This window comes from Rana temporaria, chromosome 12, assembly GCF_905171775.1.
Source record: "Rana temporaria chromosome 12, aRanTem1.1, whole genome shotgun sequence".
NCBI lineage: Eukaryota > Metazoa > Chordata > Amphibia > Anura > Ranidae > Rana > Rana temporaria.
The window spans coordinates 58367863-58390890 of record NC_053500.1 but is presented as its reverse complement, the minus strand read 5'-3'; the positions used below and the strand labels follow the sequence as shown (position 1 = coordinate 58390890).

At 41.3% G+C, this 23028-nt stretch overlaps 1 protein-coding gene across 3 annotated transcripts in view; it reads left to right on the top strand.

The window, feature by feature from the left end:
• CCDC40 (coiled-coil domain containing 40) overlaps positions 1-23028 on the top strand; it is a 202801-nt gene that overhangs the window by 162606 nt on the left and 17167 nt on the right. For all 3 annotated transcript variants that reach the window (XM_040330432.1, XM_040330434.1, XM_040330435.1), the window contains one exon: positions 16019-16207. In XM_040330432.1, the coding sequence (XP_040186366.1) occupies positions 16019-16207 (189 nt within the window). The remainder of the gene's footprint in view (positions 1-16018; positions 16208-23028) is intronic.

Sequence of the window (23028 nt, the reverse complement as noted above, 5' to 3'; positions counted from 1 at the left end):
AGTCTCTTGAGATCGCGTGAATTCAGAGTGTATAAGTATATCACCCAGATTTTTTGCCCTTTTGGCCGTCATTAGGGGTGTGGGACCAACTATTTTAGCTAGACCTGGGGTATTGGTTAGTACTGACCAGTGTTTTTCAAGTGTTCTTTTAACCACTTCCCATTGTGCCCCATATTGAGTGACCAGCCTCACTGGTCCCGATACAGTAGATTCCGGAGTTGTTTTTTTTGGGCAAATTAAGTCATTCCGTATTCGTTTCCCTGCTCTACTTTTTGCTTGCCTCAGCTGTCGATGGGAATATCCCCTTTCCCTGAAACGAAGGTACAGATCCCTGCTTTCCTTCTGGTATTCTTTGGGGTTAGAACAGTTTCTCTTAATTCTAAGGAATTGTCCTACTGGGATCCCATCTTTTAGTTTTTGAGGGTGGTAACTCTCTGCTCTCAAAAGCGTATTGGCGGCCGTTTCCTTTCTAAAGGTGCAGGTTGTCAGAGTATCACCTTCTATACTGATGTTAAGGTCGAGGAAGGAAATCGTTTTCCTGTCATGGATAAAAGTTAATTTGATGTTGCGATTATTTTTATTGAGGGCTGTCAAAAAGACCTCCAGGGAGGCACAGTCCCCTCTCCATACCAGCAGGACGTCATCAATGTACCTGAGCCAGGTATGTACCTGGCCCAGGTACATTGGATGACGGTACACCAGATCCTCCTCCCACATGCCCAGATGTAGACACGCATATGCTGGTGCCCAGGGTGCTCCCATAGAGGTGCCCCTGGTTTGTTGGTAATATTTGTTGTCAAACTGGAAGAAGTTGTTTTCCAACGCAAAAAGAAGGAGTTCCAGAATGAATTCATTCTGTGGTCCACATTGTGGATAATGTTTCTCCAAAAAATATTGCACGGCCTTCAGTCCCCATTCATGAGGTATTGAAGTATAAAGGGATTCCACGTCTATCCCCACTAGCAATACATCTTCTTCCAGTTTGATCTTAGCAATCAATGCCAGTACATCACGTGTGTCCTGGACATATGATTGGAGGTCAGTGACCATATCTTTCATCATGTTGTCTAGGTATTTCCCTATGCGTTCTAGGGGCCCTCTTATGGCTGAGACTATTGGTCTTCCTGGTGGTTTCTGTAGGGATTTGTGCACTTTGGGGATAATATAAAAAGTGGGTATATTGAAATCACTGACACTCAAGTATTCTTGCTCTTTTTTGCCCAGGAGGCCCTCCTCCTTAGCTAATCTCAATTTCTGATTAAGGGAGGACACAAGGGCAGGGAGAGGGTTACCAGACAGTTTTTTATACGTTTTTTCATCACTTAGAAGTCGATTGACTTCCTTGACATATATGTCCTCATCAAGGAGGACCACATTTCCTCCCTTGTCACTCCGTTTGATGATGAGTTTTTTGGCCGAGGTTAATTCACGTATGGCACATCTCTCGTCTGAATATAGATTATCTTTATCTTTTTTAGCCCAATCGATTTTACCTAGATCGGTGCGTATCAGGTCGAGGAAAACACTAAGCCATTTATTTTTATATAAAGGTGGCATCTTAGTTGATCTTATCCTGAGATTGGCTGATCTTTTAAATAGTGTTGCAGAATCATCCTCATCATATTGCTAATTTTCCTCCAACAAGGAGTTGAGCATTTGTAGTATTTCCTCATCATTATCAATCACATTGATGTCAGGTGTTGCTTTTTAATCTTAATATTTGTTATTATATTAATAATTATTATTATATTGTATATTTAAGATTTAATATCTCGCATATACGATATATGGTTAAAATAAGGGTTCTGTGACCAGAGTGAAAAGCTTTAACATAACACATTTATTTAGAGAAAAGATATTAGCTATCTAACATACTGCATACATATACAGTTTTAAAGTAAGGGAAATAAAAGTTAGTTTCAAATACAAGATAAGCACATCACACTAAAAGTATTAAGAAAACAAATTATGACAAAGTATATAAGTGCAGGGGAGAAGATAGATTCTGATGTTACCTTGACATCCCGGGCCCGGGAAGTTCTCATCATCTCTCTCTAATTCTATTGATGAGACCCCCTGACTTTATAATCCTGATGTCACTTCTGATTGGCTGAAATAGCCTTTTCCAAATATGGGCAACTTCCTTCTATCTTTAGGGATGAATAGGCTTGAAGTTTAAACTAATTACCTCTAGCTCGTTAGACTTCATGTCTAATCATGGAAGAGTACAGTCTTTTCCTGGTGACACCATATTGTCTACCTTTCCCACTGTGATTTCTTCCTGGCTTGCTTTGTATCTCAAAAGATGTAGTAGACTGGTTGTCACCTGCCACCTTCTCACAAAGCAATCATGCATATCAAACACGGAGAGTGCTAAATAGATATATTCAAGCCGTAACTGTCAGCCTATTTAAATTATCAGAACTTCTCCACCACCACACATATACTGTTATCATAATATATATTTATACCTATGTACAATAATGGCGATTAGACATTAACAATTCACCCAGGGCAACAGATGACCCCTTGTGGCCAGTTGAGACAGATGAGACTAGGCCACACTTTAAGTGAGTAATTGTTTATGTCTGATATCCATTAGAATGTTAAGTTTCTCCCTCTGCCATTTTTTTTAGAAGTCAGCCAAGATATATCACCATGCCCGTCATAAAAATCAATACCCCACATTGCAATATGAGAAAACCTTTTCATCCCATTTCCCTCCAGGTCCTAGTGGTGACTAAGCTAAAATCCCCATCATGTAAAAGTTCATTTAACCTTTCCTCGGTTTTCACCATATCATTACTAATTTGATTGTGGAGGTTTACTGACAAAGTATACCTTTTTACATCAACATGGGGTATGTATGTGCTAGGATCTGGGACCTCAGGGGTCCTCTCAATGATGTCAACACTGGTATGGGGTTTCTATATTTTGCCCAATAGTACTGTACTCATGTGGAATGAAGCAAAAATTTGGATAGGGTATTTGGACACGACTGACCCCCATAGAGAAATGTCTGGTGATTGGTAACGACACAGTACAGTCCATCCATGTGGTAGGTGACCCTTGTGCTTGGTGTTCTCCATTTTGACCACTTCACTGGGCAGTTAGCCTCCATTTCACGTGGAATGGTTTCTTGAGGTGGTTGGCGTGGACTTTCCAGTTGGGGGTCCCTTGCTACGTTGGCTGTGGGATCCGGGTCATTGTTTAGACCACAGACTGGGGTGTCAGTTTCAAACACATCACAACGGCATACGTATCTATTGTCTTTGACAGTGCAGCAGGCAGTGTGCGGTGCTTTCCATCGCCCTTGAACTTGAATGAGCATTTCAGGGAGGTGCAGCCTTTCCTTGTACACGTCATTCTCGAGGTATCCGAGGGAGTGTATGGACGCCATTGTGTTAAAAGTAGTCCTCTTGTGGATGGAACACGGCAGCGACATTGTGAAGGATATGTACATTAGGTCACGGTAGGTGCACAGTGACTGGCTTTTCTTGCAAGAAAATGGCCCTCTATTTGGGTGTGGTGTCACTATCCCTATGCTTCAAATTGTGGAAACTGGCAAAGGTTTGCACGTGTCTCCAAAATGTACATTCATTCCACCACTAGTATTAGTGTGAGTACAATACCATTGTGTAAGATCTGTGTCTTTTAAGATAAAATTTCCATACGCGGTGCATATCACCTCTTGGCCCATACCATCCTCTCTAGCTTTATGTTATAAACCGTAAAAAAAATTAAATAACAAAACCTTTCCTCCCCTGCAAGCCCCTCAACACCCTGCAGAACTGGTTTCAGCACTTGCCGAACCTTTTTCCTATTCACCATTTCCGATATGCCGGCGAATCGCTGTCAAATCGGCTTGGTTCCAAATTGACATGTCAGTTTCACAAAGTTATGGGTTGGATGCTAGTATGCTGTCCGTGCCCTTTACCTTTCTGGATCTGAAAATGCCCCTGTGGTTCTGCCAATGGATCCTGAGTTTGCTTGCCTGGGAGGTAATAAAAATCTACTAGCAAGGAAGAGTAAAACAAAGATACATTTGTCCGGGCACATGAGCCGAATTCGGCCATGTTCCACTGGGACAAATTAAGTACCACCTGCACATGAATAAACTTAACGTTATTAAACAATATTCCAGGGATTGAGTTTTCCGTTAGGCTACTTGGTGGTTCCTCTTGCAGTGTTGGGCATTCCAAGGAGGTTGGTTTGTAATAGGGGATTGCAGCTGTATTTTTGGACAAAGTTGTAGGAGTAGGGGTGTTAGTCTTTGGGGACACCTGCAAGGTAATTTTCCCTGGGACGTACTGAAGAGTGGATGCATGAGTGTTGCTGGACAAGAGGATGGAGATAACGAAAGAATATTTCCACTCTCCGGCATCCCTCAACCGTGTCTCTTGAATCAATAAACAATAAAGATCCGTTGTGAAAGCTCATGGCTCTGTTCTGGTAGTCCGTGATTTCCCAGCAACGCCATTCATCCAAACTAGATGATTATCAATGGGACTCCACCAATAAACTTGCTTCCCTACAGTCCCTACAATGGCCACAGACAATAAGACGGATTCCCCCTCTAGACAGTAGACCGTATTCTGGTCAACGATCATGCTGATGAGCGGTCCAGTCTTCTCTCCCTTGGTATGTTCGATCAAATGGGGCAGGATCACAATCCACATCGACTTCATGGCTCTAAAAGGGAAGAAAGCAAAACATTTTAGTTGCAGAATTTTGTGAAGGCACAAACAATGGGGCACAAAACTGAGCCCAGTAAATTCAAAGGAATTTCCCAGATCTCCCCCCCTTGTGCTCCTTGTTTGGCCAAGCAATCTGCTACGTCATTTTGTTCCCAGTATGGGGCAGTGCCTATATGACCTTTTACTTTGCACCCCCATGTTTTGACTGGCAACTTTTGCACCAATGTTGCAATATATTTCACCAGGAATACGTGTTTACGTGGAGAACCATCTGAGGACATGTACTGGTGGGTGTGCCTGAAGGGCAGATATTCTGTAAGAGCATTACAGACCCCCGCAGAATCTGTGTATAAAACAATTTCTTGATCCCCTTTCATCATTTCTAGGGCATGCGCAATCGCAGCCATCTCAGTGAATTTTGCTGATTTGACTTGACATGACCGAAAGATTGATGTTTGGGTCTTTGCATGCGGATCGATAATGTATATTCCCAATCCTGCATGTGGGGAACCCTCCACGTAAAAACATGATCCATCTGTGAAAATTGGGACTGCCTTTTCCGGGACCTTTTCATTTGCTGACAAAGGTCTAGAGAAATGTTGTGCCGCTGATTGTGGGGTGATAGCACATTCATGTGGTGTTCCTTGGAAAAGGAGGCCATGGGCAATAGTGGAACGAATATTTGTTTGTTTGACTTTAATGCCTTGATTTTGGAGCAACAGAGCCCAATGGGCCTGTCTGGCATTGAATACATTGCCATCTTCCACTCTGTCTGTGAGTAGACACTTAGTGGGCATGTGCAGAATGACTGTGTTAAGTCTTATGATGTATGTGTAGTATTTCGCTGCCCACAACGTGACAAGAAGGTGTTTTTCACATAGAGAGAACTTCCTTTCCACAGGAAATAATGCTTTAGAAGCATATAATATGGGTTTTTGTTGCCCATGGATTTCCTGTGCCAGAACAGCTGACAGGGCTGTCTCTGATATGGCAGTCTCAATGTGAAAGGGCAGTTGGTACTCTGGGTTGGCTAATACTGGCGCTTGTGCTAAAGCTTCTTTAAGCTTCTGCACTGGATTGGTGTGTTGCTCCTTTTTCCCCCAAACATACAGTGGTGCGGACTTATGCGCACCATCAGGGATGATATCCCACAAATAATTTACCACTCCTCGGAAAGATCTGAGAGTGGGCATACTCACTGTTAGAGGGAATTGTAGGATGACTTTTACCTTCTCCGTGGCTATCTTACTACCGTTTGCTGCCACTGTAATCCCCAGAAAAGACACAGATTCCTGCGACAATTGTGCGTTAATGGGGTTACACGTCTGTCCCGTTTTTCCTAGGATTCTTCGGAGTTCCTCCAATAGCCGCAAATGCTTTTCTTTGTCGCATGTGGCTATAAGCAAATTGTCATTGTACTGAAAAAGATTCTTAGTAGCAGAAAAATCAGTTAAAATATCTCTCATGGTTACATGTGAAGTACTGTGTTCATGGGATCTAATTTTGCTAATGACATCAGCCATACTCATAATGATTTGTACCGGTTGAATGGGGTATACATTGGAAATCATCTCATTCCCTTCACTATCAAACCCTAAAAATGTTTGATTTCCTTCATTGGAAGATAGGATCTGGGGAGTACCCATGCTGGGGAGCTTGTCCTTCTCCTCATTTCTGGATAGCTGGTCCCCATGGTCTGGTGAGTCCATGACAATGGGACCTTCTCGATTTTCCTGTGGCTTTGCGATTTCTCCCCTCGCCACAGGCAAAGTCGAACTAAGATCCATATCTTCCTCAATTTCAAAGGCACAGGTATTACTGTGTTCTCGTATGCTAGCCACAGCCTGTCCTTTAAATATTTCTTTGTTAGGTTCATGTAACTGATCTTGCAACACTTTGTATGCAATAGTTACATGGTCCAGTTGTGTTTCAACTTTAATTAGCATGCTTTTGTATTGTACCAGTTCTTTTTGGGCCAATTGGTACTTTTTTAAATTTTCCTCCTGTGAGGCATTAAGTATTTGATTAAGGGTAGATAAGGATTGTACTTGGCTTTTTAAAGCTGTATTCTCCTTTTCTCTTTCAGAAATTGTAATATTTTTATTACAGACTATACCTTCCAATTTCTTTATTTTAGTATGCATAGACATGCAAGCCGCATACATGCCTGCTAAGGCTAGATTTTTAAGTTTTTTGTTATTTTTGGTTGCTTTTGCTTGTTCTTCCAATACTTTAGTATCACAGGCAAAATCCTTGTTCTCATGTTTATGCGTAAACGTTGCTACAACACTTTCTAGCCAGGAATCCATTACGAACAGTATGCACAATTTGTGAGCTGAATTGAATTAATTGTGACCTTCTACTATAAAGTCATTTACAGTAAAGGAGAAAAAGGCCAAGAGAAAAACAACCAAATAACCCAAAAATACAGTTTAAAAAAAAAAATATTTTCAGCTGTCCCTAACACAGTCTTTTTTATTTTTTTATTTTTTTAGATTAGAGTGGAAACCTAATTATCCTTAACAAAGCATTGTGCCTATCTTGTCTGAATAGTAGACAAAGGAAACAATAGAAGCCCCCAAGGATCAATTAGGATGAACACCTCTAAGCTATCAATAGCAAAGGTAAATAACTGAGTGTTTACACTGTGTAACACTCAATTCAGTAAAAACTGAACTAATCCAAAAAAAATAAACCAAAAATGCTAGATATCACTTTCAGTATTAAACATCCACTGTTTTGTACTGAACTAACAATAATGAGAATGTTACTACTTGTAAAATTTCCTCATAATAAAAAAAGTCAAATAAAACTACATAAAATTAGAACCAACTCGTTTGTAGATTTGATTTCAATGTTAGTGGACATATAATTCAACTAACAAAAACTCATTGAACTTTTTGAACATCAAAGTCTAGTCAGCTTTTTCTTTTTTTTTTCAGTGTCTTTCTGCAGACAACAGAAAATAAGCACGTTTTTTTGTATATATATAAAAAAAAAACAATCCATAAAAATAAAAGCTAAAACTAATACAAAAAAAAACAAGAACAAAAAAAAAAATCTTAACAGCAAAAATTGTGTAATTTGCAAAAAAAAACAATAAACATTTATTTTTTTCCACAAAAACCAATTGACAACCCTTTCAGTGTGTCAATATACATGATATTTAAACAAAAATGTGTGATCCCATCCTTATCTCTCCCCAATACATTGACCGGTTATAATGGTACATCCGAGATTTTTTATTTTGGGATATTAATGAAACACAAAAAAAAAAAAAAAAAAAAAATAATCAAATAACCTTAGAAAATATTAACATATATTTTCCCTAGCTAGGATAGGATAAACTGACTCAGTTTGAACTCCTACTAACCTTAAAAAAAAATAACTTGTGGGTAAGCTGACTCAGCTTGAATCCCTTAATTAAAAAAAACTTGGTGTATTATCTCTCCTAATACCCACTAAAAAAAACAAAAATATTTTACTTATCTTTTCCTTAGATATTTGTTATTATTAAATACTTTCAGTCTTGTTCACAACGTCGTGGTCGCCACTGTTGCTTTTTAATCTTAATATTTGTTATTATATTAATAATTATTATTATATTGTATATTTAAGATTTAATATCTCGCATATACGATATATGGTTAAAATAAGGGTTCTGTGACCAGAGTGAAAAGCTTTAACATAACACATTTATTTAGAGAAAAGATATTAGCTATCTAACATACTGCATACATATACAGTTTTAAAGTAAGGGAAATAAAAGTTAGTTTCAAATACAAGATAAGCACATCACACTAAAAGTATTAAGAAAACAAATTATGACAAAGTATATAAGTGCAGGGGAGAAGATAGATTCTGATGTTACCTTGACATCCCGGGCCCGGGAAGTTCTCATCATCTCTCTCTAATTCTATTGATGAGACCCCCTGACTTTATAATCCTGATGTCACTTCTGATTGGCTGAAATAGCCTTTTCCAAATATGGGCAACTTCCTTCTATCTTTAGGGATGAATAGGCTTGAAGTTTAAACTAATTACCTCTAGCTCGTTAGACTTCATGTCTAATCATGGAAGAGTACAGTCTTTTCCTGGTGACACCATATTGTCTACCTTTCCCACTGTGATTTCTTCCTGGCTTGCTTTGTATCTCAAAAGATGTAGTAGACTGGTTGCCACCTTCTCACAAAGCAATCATGCATATCAAACACGGAGAGTGCTAAATAGATATATTCAAGCCGTAACTGTCAGCCTATTTAAATTATCAGAACTTCTCCACCACCACACATATACTGTTATCATAATATATATTTATACCTATGTACAATAATGGCGATTAGACATTAACAATTCACCCAGGGCAACACAGGGTTCTCACGGTCATGGTTGTATGTGTGTAGCTGTCTAAGGAAAACTTTTCGAATGAAAAGTACTATGTCCTTATAGACCACAAACTCATCCATTGTACTCATCGGAGAGAAGGACATACCTTTTTGTAGAAGGTTGATGTGCCTTGATTCCAATGGAAAGGAGGAAAGATTAATAATTTTCATGTCTACCCTGTCACCCTGTTCTCTCAGTGTCCCCTTTGGCTCTTCTGGCTTCTGGTACTTGGTCCCGTTTTCCCCGAAGTTCGTCCCCTGTCTGTTGTTGTCCTCTCGGTTGTTTGTAATTGTTTATGTCGTCTGGGTTCTGTCTGCCCCTTGGATCCGTTGCTCCCCCCGCACCCTTTTCTAAAAAAGTGACCTGTTTGGGGACATTGTCATCTTCATAGGTGTCTTGGGATGACCTGTTCCCTCTAGAGTTCTGTCGTCCCCTACGTGACCTACTCCTATTCCTACGTATTGTAAGGTCAAAGATTTCCCCCTTGTCCCAATCTTTGAGGTCACGGTGAAATTTAGACTGTTTAGTCACTTTTAGGTTATGTTGGATTCTCTCTACCTCCTTTTTGACGAGATCGTTTTGTTTTTTGAACTCTTCCGTTTCTTTAAAGGGGTCAAGATCTTGGGAGCTGTTGGTAATGGAGGTTGTGAGTTCTTCTAGCTGGAGTTTTTCCTCTTCAACTATCAGTTTCATAACGGAGATACCATGCTCAATGCAAAGTGTTTTCCATTTTTCCAGGAATCTCTCGTTATGAAGATGTTCAGCTGGTACTACTTTGTCTCTTAATCCCCTGGGTACTATTTTTTGTTCAATGTATGTCTGTAAGAAGGACACATCCCATTTCCTGTTCAGATGTTTGATCAGTAGTTTTTTATGTTCTTTAAATTTTATTTTTACCTCCTCCTCCTGACTCGCGTCAATCGTTGAGTCAGGATGGAAGGCTTGTTGAATCTCCAGATCTATGTCATCTCCCAATACAAACGCCCATGAAGCACCAACTGCTTTAGTCGAGTGCGCTTTCACCTGAAAAGGATGAATCTTCTTTTCTAAACCATAGGCCTGAATACTGACTTATCAAATCCAACATGCAATAGTAGATTTCAACACTGCCTGGCCCTTTCTTGGGCCCTGTGGCAAAATAAACAGACAATCAGTCTTCCGTATGTGAGCCAGAGCTTGCAGATAAACCTTTACCGCTCTTACAACATCTAGAGAGTGCAGACTCTCTTCCTCCGCAGACTGCGGATCTGTAAAAAAAGACGGTAGGACTATATCTTGATTCAGATGAACTCCTGAAACCACCTTAGGTAAAAAAAAGTCAGGTGAGGATGCAGCACCACCCTGTCATCATGAATAATCATGTACGGTTCTTTACACGAAAGAGCCACCAAATCTTGATACCCTCCTTGCTGAGGATATGGCTACGAGAAAAAAATGTTTCTTTGTCAAAAGACTTTCGAGAAGCATGGTGTAATGGTTCAAAGGGTAACTTCTGTAAAACGGACAATACCAAAATCAAATCCCATGGGCACACAGGGGACTTAACTGGTGGATTCAGGCGTAGAGCTCCCTGAACAAAGGCCCAAACTAGGGAATGAGAGGCAAGCGTTTTTTGAATACCGTCAAGGCAGAGGATTGGCCCTTGATAGTGCTCAAGGCCAACTTCATATTTAAGCCCAACTGAAGAAAGGCAAGAATCCTATTAATGGCATACTTCCTAGGATGACACCTTCTGGGTTAACACCAGGAAACATATGCCTTTCAGATTCTGTAGTAGATGAGCCTGGAGGCTGGCTTCCTAGCATTGACCAGAGTGAATAGGACTGGGCCTGAGAGCCCACGTTTTCTCGGAATGTGGGTCTCAATAGCCAAACCGTCAAATTTAGACTTTGTAAGGCAGGATGGAATATTGGACCCTGTGATAGTAGGTCCGAGCGTAGTGGGAGAAACCAAGGTCTTCCTTCTGCCACCCTTATGATTTCTGCATACCAGGGCCTCTTGGGCCAAGCCGGGGCGACCAAAATCACTGGATTTCCTTCCCTCTTGACTCTCTTAAGGAATCTTGGGAGAAGCAGAACTGGCGGGAACGCATAAATCGGAGAATATCAATCCCACAAAATTGTCAGGGCATCTGAGCCTTGAGCAAAAGGATCTCTTGTTCTTGACACAAAGCTGTCCAGTTTTGTGTTGAACCTGGAAGCCAACAGGTCCACATCTGGGGTACCCCATTTTTGACCTATGATTTGAAATATGTCTGGGTGTAGAGCGCATTCTCCTGGACTCGGCTGCTGGCGACTTAAAAAATCTGCCTGCCAATTTTCTACCCCTGGAATGAAGACCGCAGACAGGCAAGGAAACATGCCTTTCTGCCCAGGACAAGATGTCATTCACCTCTCTTTGAGCATCCAGACTTCTGGTGTCCCCTTGGTGATTGATATAGGCCACAGCTGTAGCATTGTCGGACTGCATCTGAACAGGACAATCCTGCAGTCTGTAAGACCAGACTCTGAGGGGCAGATAAATTGCCCGAATCTCCAGAATGTTGATGGGTAGGAGCTTTTCTGCTCCGGACCACTTCCCCTGGGCAGATGTCTCTTCTAGAACTGTCCCCAGCCTAGAAGGCTTGTGTCTGTGGTTACCAATTTCCAGGTAACCGGAGTAAAGGATTTTCCTTTTGACAGATTTTGGGGGAGCAACCACCAATTGAGGCTCTGGCAAACCTTTGGAGATAAGTTTATAGGAAGGTCCAGGGCCTGACCATCTTTGTTCCAAGCAGAAAGAATTCTGCCCTGTAACGGCCTTGAGTGAAACTTGGCGTAAGGGACACCCTCGAATGAGGCTACCATCTTTCCCAATAACTTCATGCATAGACGGATGGAAGGCCTTATTTTTGCCTTTATTACTTGGACCAAGTCTCCTATGGCTTTTATCCAGCTTGTACGCATCACGGCGGGTGTTGTTGTTTTTTTTGCCAACCTTCAGGTTTACCAAGGGTTCCTTCTTAGAGGAACCTCATACCTGGACCTGTAGAAGACTCTGCCAGTAACTTTTCGTGCCACATTTGCATTAATACACCAAAGCCTGGATCCCAGAGCCCAGACCTCCTCAGAGAGACATTACAGTCAAACCTTGTTTCTTATTTACACGAGGCCCAGGTACCACCCATCTTAAGCTTTTGATATCGGCCCGAGGTATGGATCCGGTTATAGCTCCTAGGCCTCCGCAGAAAACCATCTTCTTAGCACATGTTCAATGTGACCAACCACCTTAGACGCTGACGAAAAAACTGAGGTACTCTCTATTTGGGAGGGGTTATATAGGGGAGGAACTCAATTTTAATTGGGTTTACAAGTGTCCAATCACCTGTGGTGACTACATAACCCATTAAGTAGTTAAGGCTCTGTGTCCCGTGATGTATGAGTAAGAAATATTTTTTCATCGTCAGCGATGGCTTTTTTGAATAAGGTTTAAAGCAAGCCATCACATCATTCCTCAAAGTTCACAGTAGAAGTACTGAAAACGTTCAAGCAGTGCTGGGACAAGGTAACCAGGTGCCCAGGGAATAAATGGCAAACTGTGCCCCCTGGCAAGGTAAGCTCCCTGCTGGCAGAACACAATAGCGCTTTGGTAGGGATTCCCCCATTGACACTGACTGTGTTGATGGGGGAATCTAGTGATTTTCTTTCCTTTTGCCTGTGGTGGGAGGAAAGAAAATTGCACAATCTATGGCCTGCTTATCAGACATTTATAACAGTCAGCACAATCATTAAAAAATAATGAAACTCTTCCCATTAAATATGATTTTTAGCATACCTTACAGAAGAACTTCATAGACTACTTGGCAACCTTCACATCAATTCACTTTGGGAGTCCATCTTTACAAGCGTCCCCCTCCCTTCACATCAATAGTCCCCCTTTAAATTAGGAGTCCCAATTGTCCTCCCCTACATATTAAGTCCACTTTTACATAAAAGGTAATCCCTTCACACAGCAGTCCACCTTTTACATCAGAGTCCTCACTTATACCAGTGTGCCCTCTCACAGTAAAGTCCCCCCTTACATCATTGTCCCCCTTTTATATTCATTTTTCCCTTTTACATCAATTCCCCATCATACATCAGTACCCCCTTACATCAGAGTGCCCCCCTCCTTACATCTATCTCCCTTACATCACTGTGCCTCCCCTACTTGGTGTGCCCCCCGTCCTTACATCAGCGTGCCACCCCGTCCTTACATCAGCATGCCCCCTCTCCTTACATCAGCAACCCCCCTCTTTACAATAGTGTGTCCCCCCCTTGCATCAGTACATCCTCACTACAGATTAGGGCAGTGCCCAGGGCAGGTTCCCCTTCTGCCCACCACTCTTTTCAACCCTAAATCCTTTTTTCAACAATGCATCTCCTCTGGCTCCCCCAATCTTTTAATACAATGCTGCTAGTTCTGTTAACACAGAGAAGGTGCTCTGGAAGGGGGTAGCTGAGCTACCTCAGGGAATGACTAAAACATCTTCAGTTTGCTTCTACTTTGACCTTTTGAGGATACATTTCTCCACATTGCCTGCTGCTACAGAGATCGGTGAGGGCTTGTTTTATGGTTAAATGACTGATGTTAAGCATATGTGAGTACTTGCATGTCCATATCATGGTCACAGTTTTACTTTAAAATTGGAGTTTTCCTGTATGAATTATAAGAACACGATCAACACTCCTTTGAATGATCAACAGAGATGTCAATGAACTTGACGTGTGGGTGCAAAGAACAAACTTTCACCTCTAAGTAAAAAGAAAAGAGAAACCAAAAAAGAATGCAAAACCCACAAATAAAAGTACCCCCTGAAACAATGAACAAATAAATGTCCACACCACAAAAACTGTATGAAAAAAATATAAATAACTTTATTATAGATTTCATTATATTGATAAAAACATACAAAAGCATCTAGAGCCCTGGATGACATTGGCTTGGGTCAGTAAACCATATATATTATATGTGTATTGTAGTTTATTTCACAATATAAACACATACATAAAAAATATATATACTATAGCTAGATAATACAGTATGTACAGCTTTTAGCCACTAGTCCCCATGGTATTGATTTATGCAAGCTTAGTATCTTTCAAATTTTTTGGTCTTTTGAATTTGTACATACAGTATACACATTTTTGTACATGCACTCTTTAAAGTTTGTCCATTGCATGGTGTAGTGTTTTCTATTGGTGTTACTATATGTCAAATAAACACATTACATATAATTTTGGATGTGTTTGTATGGTGAATTGCAATACAATTATGTATATGCTTTACTGACGTAGGTTGGTGTTACCCAAGGCTGTTTTGGAGTTCCCTGGTGGATAATAACAATTTAAAGGGACTGGTGTATTGATTATGTTTTTTTTTTGGGGGTGGGTGGCAGAGTGTTGGGTTTTTAATTTTTGGGTTAAAATTATGGGATAGTGTACATTTGTATAGTGCCATGTAAAGTATAAAAAAAAAACATATTTTTATTTTTTTCATAACATTTTTGTGGTACAGACATTTGTATAAGAAGGTTTTGAGCTAGTGGCCTGTCCAGAAAACATTCCACGCATACTGTAAAACATACCATGCATACTGTACAACATACTATACCAGAAAACATACTATGCATACTGTAAAACATACCATACTATATAGCATAAAGGAACTTCTGTCTCAGCCTTTTTCAACCAGGGTGCCTTCAGGTGTCTTCAGTGGTGCCTTGGCAAAATGCCTAGAAATTGCACAAAAAATTGTATGCAAGCCAAGTTTTCATTGTGCACCATTACAACCTTTCAGATGCCAGTGTCCTAACAACCAATGACATTGGTTAATAAGGAGGATGTTGGGCACTGTACAGCATCCTTGTTTGCCCCTCTCCATCAGCTCAGGGATCACATTAGCTGAATGAGGGAGAGAATCTGAGGGAGAAAATAAATATTGGAATACTAATCAGTACCAGTGTGCAAAGGTATATTTGCTTTGGAAGAATAATCTTCTCTAACATGTGTTTTGTTTTTAAACTTTAGAATGGGGTGCCTTGAGATTGTACAGAATTTTAAAGGGTGCCTTGACTGTAAAAAGGTTGAGAAATCCTGTTCTATTTCACTGCTCTCTGAGGAAAGTAGAGTCCTTGTCTGGTAGATACATCTAGGTTGTGCTTTTGCGTCTTACAGAAGTTTTCTGATGAACCCCATGCTCAGTGGATGCTTCAGTTGGTAACATCATAGGGTTGACTGACTGATTCTGTGTTACTGTTTTTAACGTGAACCTGTGTTTTCCCCATACAGACAAAGCAACAGGCTTAATAGGGGCCCACTAGTTGTCAACGTTTTCCTTTTGCTCCTCTGCCCCTCTATTTAGCCAATAATGCCGCATACAGATGATCGGAAATTCCGACAACAAAACCGTGGATTTTTTTCCGACGGATGTTGTCTCAAACTTTGTCTTGCATACACATGGTTGCACATATGTTGTTGGAAATTCCAAACGCCAAGAACGCGGTGACGTACAAGAAGTATGACGGCACTATTAAAGGGAAGTTCAATACCAGTTATGTTAGTAGAAGTTTGGTGAGAGACCATTTCTCGTTTATCAGCCTCGTGCTTTTCTGTCCGTTACAGTGTGAATGTGCTACCTCCATTATGAACCCTAGTTTTACTAGATCAAGCTCTTCTGTCTCGTACTTGATTCAGAGCATGCGTGGAATTTTGTGGGTCAGAATTTTCCACACACGATCGGAAGAAAAATTTGAGAACCAACTCAGTTGGAATTTCCGACAACAAGCTCCCATCGAACATTTGTTGTTGGAAATTCCGACGCGACATAAGACTGCAGAAATTTTAAAGTCTTGCAAAAATTTGTAATAAACTTTTATATATAAATAATACCTAAATAATGTATTTGTATGTCTTCAGGTACGTTACACTCAGTTGATGAAGCAGCAGGAGAAGATGATCCGTGACATGGAGGCTGTAGTTTCTCGCAGAGAGACAATTATGATGCGGGGAAAGAACCAGAGTGAGAGAGACAAAAAAAACCTGACCGCCAGCGAATTTCGTGGCAAGCTGCAAGAACTACGAAAGAAGATAAAGGAAACCGTGAAGGTAACAAAATAGCTTTAATTGTGGGTTTCGCTTGTGTGCACACATCTGCTCAAGATTTGTACACTTTCATACAAGAGTGTTTGTTTCAAGCATGCAGTGGTGGGCAGGAGATGCTCTATTTTTTTATAATTTAATTTTATGTAAACCCAATTACAAAATTCTCATACAAGCTTTAAAGGAGAAAAAAGGTCAAAGCTAGTTTGGCTGTAGTTCTCCAATGGATCGCAGGAGTGCAGTTCATTCTGCACTCCTGTGACCCATTTCGGCTCTCTGCTGACTTTACAGAAGTCGGTCTGAGCTCCGCATCATCACAACCACAGAGTCGGGATCCTCCAGATCCCTGTTTTAACACCTGGCCTAGCCTCTCAAGCCGCTTGAGCTAGCCGCCCACTCCACAGCACAGTGCTACAGTGATCAAGGAGGGGGCAGAGCAGAGAGCTGTGACTAACAGTCTGCAGCTCTCTGCTCACGGAGCTGTGAGAAGCGCTGTGTTAGCTGTGTTTGATCACTCGGTTCTCAATGTAGATATGCAGGGGGAACAAATGCAGCATCCACCTTGGCAAGTATGAATCTTAAAAAAATAAAAACCCATATTTCTCTTTTAACATGTTATTTGTCATTTCTAAAGTAATTTTTAAATCTGCAGTTTTTAGCATAATAATTTAGCATAAAGTTTTTAGCATAATATTATTGGTGATTCTGCCAGACCTTGGTCAGGCACAGAGATTGACAATGCTTTGTTCTTGTCTTCCAATTGTTCTTCTGTGTGGCCACGTATGCTTCCAATGGGACTATAATGCCTTGTTTCCACTGAACGGAACGGTTCGGGTCAGTATGTATGGAACGGTTTAGAATGGACCGGTCTATTCTCGTGAGCGTTTCCACTGCAAATCGGACCGTCGGGGACCATACAGGATTTAGAAAAAATGCCTAGCGCGTCCACCAATCAGTGGAATGTATTGCATCTCCTCCCCTAATGGAACCGTTCCATTTTCTATGGCCCCACATCTGAAGCAGGACCCAAAATGGTCCGGTACGGTTCGGTTTAATGGCACACTTTCATAATGGAAACACCCAAAATAGCGTACGGAACCATACCGAACCGATCCGCTCAGTGGAAACGAGGCATAAATGACCATGCAGATGAACATCGCACAGACATGGTCCATTGTGTCACCATCAGGACACTCACTCAGAGAACCTCTGGGGGGCATTCTGTACACCATCTGTGTACAGAATGCTTCCAGGTTTCTATATTGCATTTTACAGAAAATTATAGTGCCACAGATTGAAAAGGAAAGGTAATTTTTTTTATAACATTCGAGTAAATAATGACTCGTATATGCTATATCTTTTTTTTTTTTTTCCAAAAGTGGAGATCCCATTTAAAGCTTCACCAATGTGCCACAACTATCTGTTGATTTGCCCAGCCAATCGCTTCCTGCTTTACTTAATTTGTAGGGTGACAACATTGCACATAGTCTTTCCAATTCAGAGCAGCGTCATCAACCTTGCACCTGCTGTGCCCACTTGGACTATAGCATGGTGTCATGATGTCAAATGGATACAATGCTACATCTGTCAACCGCCAGCTCTGCAGTGAGAACTAAATAATCAAACACTGCTGATCGCTCAGTTTCCACATCCCCCGTCTGAGCAGAGAACTGGGACTGTCAGTCTCCGACTCTGTGCTCTGCCCCTCCAGCATTCACTGGAGCACTGGGCTGTAGAGGGAGCTAGAAAACCTGGCTCAGCCTCTCAGTGGATCATTGAGAGGCTGAGCCAGGTGCCAGTACGAGAGGTTCTGGGTGGGTTTTGATCATATGGCCAAGAACTTTTCAGAGCCTGGACTGGCTTTGTGAAGTAAGCTGAAAATGACACAGGAGTGCAGAATGAACTGCACTCCTGTGATCCATAGGAGAAGAAAAGCCCCCAAAAAAGCCTTGGCTATACTTCTCCTTTTAACTAGCTCCTAGCTTGTTTTTTTTTTCAAAAGTCTAAATTTTGGCAATTAGCAAGTATTGTGGGGAGCTGCTTAAATGTGGAGATAAATATTGCAGCCTTAGCTGCTTTTTTATTTTGTAGCCTGTTTTGGGGCAAACTTAACTTTAAAAAATGCCCATAGTACAAGTACTCCCGCAAATACTCGGAATCGGTCCCGATACCGATACTAGTATGGGTATCGGGACAACCCTAGTTGTGACTACTTCAGTCACTTTGCAACCCCTTTTCACATAAAGCAAAAAAAAATTGCGCTTTTCACATTTCACATTTTAAAAGAGTGCCACATTATTAGCCATACTCTAACCTTTCATTGGTTTTATATACTGCATATTCCTTTGTTTTGCACAAGGACATTGACATTTTTATATATTTTATATGCACAATATAGTAGTAGCTTTTACTGTTACTGTATTTTGTAAGCACATTAGCCAATGTTGTACAAATATTGAATAATGCCACAAATTATCACTTACACAAAACTGACTCCAGACAGGGTTTTACCCCCCCCCCCCCCATTCCCGTTTTGTCTTGGAGCACCCTTTGCTCACTTTTTTGCATGCATACTTCCCTTTTTTTTATTTCTCCTTGGTGAGAGGTCACAGGTCCTTTCTCATGACATGGTGCTGTTTTCTACAGCATTCTTCTGTGAGCTACTTGATATAGTACCACCAGGGGATCGCAAGTCATGGATCTCAGAGGGGGGAACGCAGCAACTATAGCGTGAGCACTACAGCCAGAGCTGATTTTTTATTTTAAAATGCATAGGGCATTTTGTTTTCTTTTAATTCATGGATTTTACAAGCAATGCATTGTAATTAAAGTGATTGTAAAGTCTCTTTTTTTTTTTTGTTAATTAAAAAAACAAACAAGTTATACTTGCCTCCTCTGTGAACTGGATTTGCACAAAGCAGCCCAGATCCTCCTCTTCTTGGGTCCCTGGCTGGTGCTCATGGCCCCTCCCTCCTGTTGGGTGCCCTCACAGCAAGCAGCTATGGGCGCACCCAAGCCGAGTCACAGCTCTGTGTCCATTCAGACATGGAGCTGCAACCCGGCCCAGCCCCCTTTTCTATTTTCATTGGCTGACTGACTTTGACAGCAGCCGGAGCCAATGGTGCCACGCTGCTGTCTCAGCCAATAAGGAGGGGAGTTCCGGGCAGCTGAGGCACTCCGACAACATCGCTGTATCTAGATGGGGCTCAGGTAAGTATGAGGGGGGGGCCCTGCTGCACACAGAAGGTTTTTTATCTTAATGCATATAGTGCATTAAGATAAACAACATTCTCAATTTACAACCACTTTAAGTAAGGGCAGGGCTAAATGTGAAAATGTTTTTTTTTGCATAGGCAAATAGCTATGACATATTTTGCATGAACATTTTGTATTCACATTTCCAGCCAGCATCTCCTCCTACTTGTTTATCTATCCTTATCTAATTTAATGGAAAAAAAGTATGTTATTTTGTAAATCTCAATAGCTCAAGAGGAAATGTTTAGGCACAGGTGAATAAGTCAGAGAAGTGGCTACCCTTTAGAGTTGAGAAGCTTCCTCCAAAATTTTAGTTAAAAAGAGAGCCTAGAAGTAAACTTCTTCTACTTTACAAAACCCATAAAGCCTTGAAAATCCAGTGTTATAGGTACACCTTGTAAAAAACCTAGATTTCTAAAGCAAAAGTTTTGATATAAATGGTTTTAAAGTGCAATCCAAAAAAAATATTCATACTCAACTAGATGGCTGCAGCATCAATCCCGCTCTGAGCACAAAGTGGTGACTGTCAGTTGCTGTTCTGTGCTCTGCCCCTCCAGTGCTCACTGGAGCACCGGACTGTGGAGCGGGCGGGAGAGACTGGCTCAGGTTCTCAGTGGCGTGCTCAGAGTCTGAGCCTTCTGGCCAGCAGGCATCCGGATCCCTGCAGAGCCTGAACAAGCTCTGTGACAGCAACCGACTTTAGCCTGCTGTCAGCAGAATCTGGACCACAGGAGTGCATGAAAATCTGCCTGGTAGAACTTATTAAACATGTGAAGAGAAGACCAGATAGCAGCCTTACAAATTTGAATGAGAGAGGCTTGATGCTGAATCACCCAGGAAACACTGACACGCCTGGTGGAATGGGTCCTGGTTGGGAAGGGAAGAACCTTGCCCTTGATTTCATAGGTTTGAGAAATACACTGACTAATCCACCAAGAAATAGTGGATTGAGCGACAGCCTGACCCTCAGGTTGAACAAACTGTCAAGAGAGACTTTTGAAACAAAGCTGTAGACTTTAGATAAGTTTGAGCTCAACACTCAACAGCTCAAACAACATCCAAACAGTGACACACCTTATCCTTAAGCCTAGTACACAAGGGCCGAATGTTGGGCAACATCGGAAAATTCAATAGAAACTGGCCAGCGTTCGTCCATTTGGCTTCTGTCGAAGGATCATGACTGAAAAAGGTCTAACGTGCGACTCCTTATCAGTGCTCTCAGCTAATGACTGAGAGCACTAACTGGAGTGTTCTGGCGGGGGGCTATCCCCCCTGTCGGAACACAATAAAACAGCAGGAAGGATTGCTGTACTTACATTGGATTGTAAGTACAGTAGCTCTGACCTGAGCTGTCAATTTTTCTTTTCTTTCAACCCACTGAGTTGAACAAAAAAAAATAGTAGTGTGTACATGGCTTTAGGATTCCTAAAATTTAGACAAAAGGTTGACAAAACAATGTCTTTCAAGTAATTCAGGTAATACTGAATCAAGTAAAACAAGGGAACCGCCTTGGGTAAAAAAGAAGACCAAAAACTCTTATCTAAATGAAAAAAAAAAAAAAAATAGGAAAGACTACTTGCAGGAGAGCACAGCAAATTCTGGGACCCTGCAAGCTGAAGTATTGGCAACCAAAAAGACAGACTGGTGCATAAGGCGCAACAAAGGAATCTCTCGGGGAGACACAAAAGAAGAAGTCTGCAAAACAGATAAGACCAAATTAGGAGTTCTTTTTTTTGGCCCCCCTCTTTCCCATACTGCCCGTGTCCTGGTATAACCCTTTAACACATGCGCAACCACAGCAGTTTTGGAACTTCCATACCAGTCTGTCTTTACCCAAGTTCAAGTAAAACCCACGCATGCACAGATGTGCAGCAGGGCTCTGCCGAGACCCAAAACCCTATTGCACATAGGCACACATGCAGAATTTGAGAGAGTGATGAGGTTGACTTTCTGGTCTTGAGGAGGGTAGGGATTATAGGGTCAGAAACACCCTTATGCCGTATTTGGGCTTCAACATTGATGTCATCAAAGCCAGAATAAAGCAGCATGGAAGATCGAGCCCTGCAATAGCAAATCGGGCCAATCTGGAAGAACCCATAGTCCGTCTGGCTTATCATCCTCGGACGAGAGGAAATCTGTGATAGGCGGAACACTGAACAGAGGCCCTGCTGGGAAAATTTATGTTCCGCCTATCACGGAACAGTCTGAGGAGAAGGTGAGGCTTTTGAATCATGGATGCCCGCAGCCTGGAAGACAGAATCTGCAAAAAAAATAAGGTAGGAAGATCGTCTTGTCCGGCACAGTGGGGGCAAGTGATTGCACAGTGGGGGCAAGTGATTGCACAGTGGGGGCAAGTGATGGCACAGTGGGGGCAAGTGATGGCACAGTGGGGGAAAGTGATGGCACAGTGGGGGAAAGTGATGGCACAGTGGAGGCAAGTGATGGCACAGTGGAGGCAAGTGATGGCACAGTGGAGGCAAGTGATGGCACAGTGGAGGCATGTAATGTAATGGCAAAGTGAGGCATGTAATGGCACAGTGAAAGTTGAAAAAAAGCCTGTTTCTGTCAGCGGTTGTTCCTGTCAGTGGTTGTTCCGCCTACCCCTCAGCTTCCAGAAAGACTAGTAGGAAGGGGGTCATCTTATATGGCGAGTATATCCCAAAACCAACATTTTTCCTGGAAAAATAGGGGGTCGTCTTATACGCCGGCAAATACGGTGTATATATATATATATATATATATATATATATATATATATATATATATATATATATATATATATATATATATATAAAATATAAAACTCAACGTGTGTGTGTGTGTGTGTGTGTGTGTGTATGTATGTATGTATGTATGTTCCAGCATCACGTCCAAACGGCTAAAGATATTAACATGAAACTTGGCACACATGTTACTTATATGTCAGCAACAAACATAGGATAGGTGGTTTAACCCTTACCCACCCCCATTTGCCATGGTCGGGGTTTTTCTTTAAAGTCCCATTCAACTCTATGGGAAATACATGTTACTTCATAACTTCCAAACGGCTGTACATATTTCGATAACACTTGGTCGCATGTTACTTATATGTCCACTTAAACTATAGGATAGTTAATTTATCCCTTAACTACCCCCATTTGTGAGGGTCGGGGTTTTTGTTTAAAGTCCCATGCAAATCAATGGGGAATGTATGTTCCCACATAACTTCTGTACGCCTGGAGATATTTCAATAATACCTGGTACACATATTACTTATATGGCAAATAAAAATATATGACAGTTAAATTAACCCTTACCTACACCCTTATATAAAAGATGGGTATATTTATATTACTATGATTTTCCTCCCCAAAAGGTTAAGATAGGAAGACCGGGCAACGCCGGGTATTCAGCTAGTATATATATAAAACTCAATGTGTGTGTGTGTGTGTATGTATGTATGTATGTATGTATGTTCCAGCATCACGTCCAAACGGCTAAAGATATTAACATGAAACTTGGCACACATGTTACTTATATGTCAGCAACAAACATAGGATAGGTGGTTTAACCCTTACCCACCCCCATTTGCC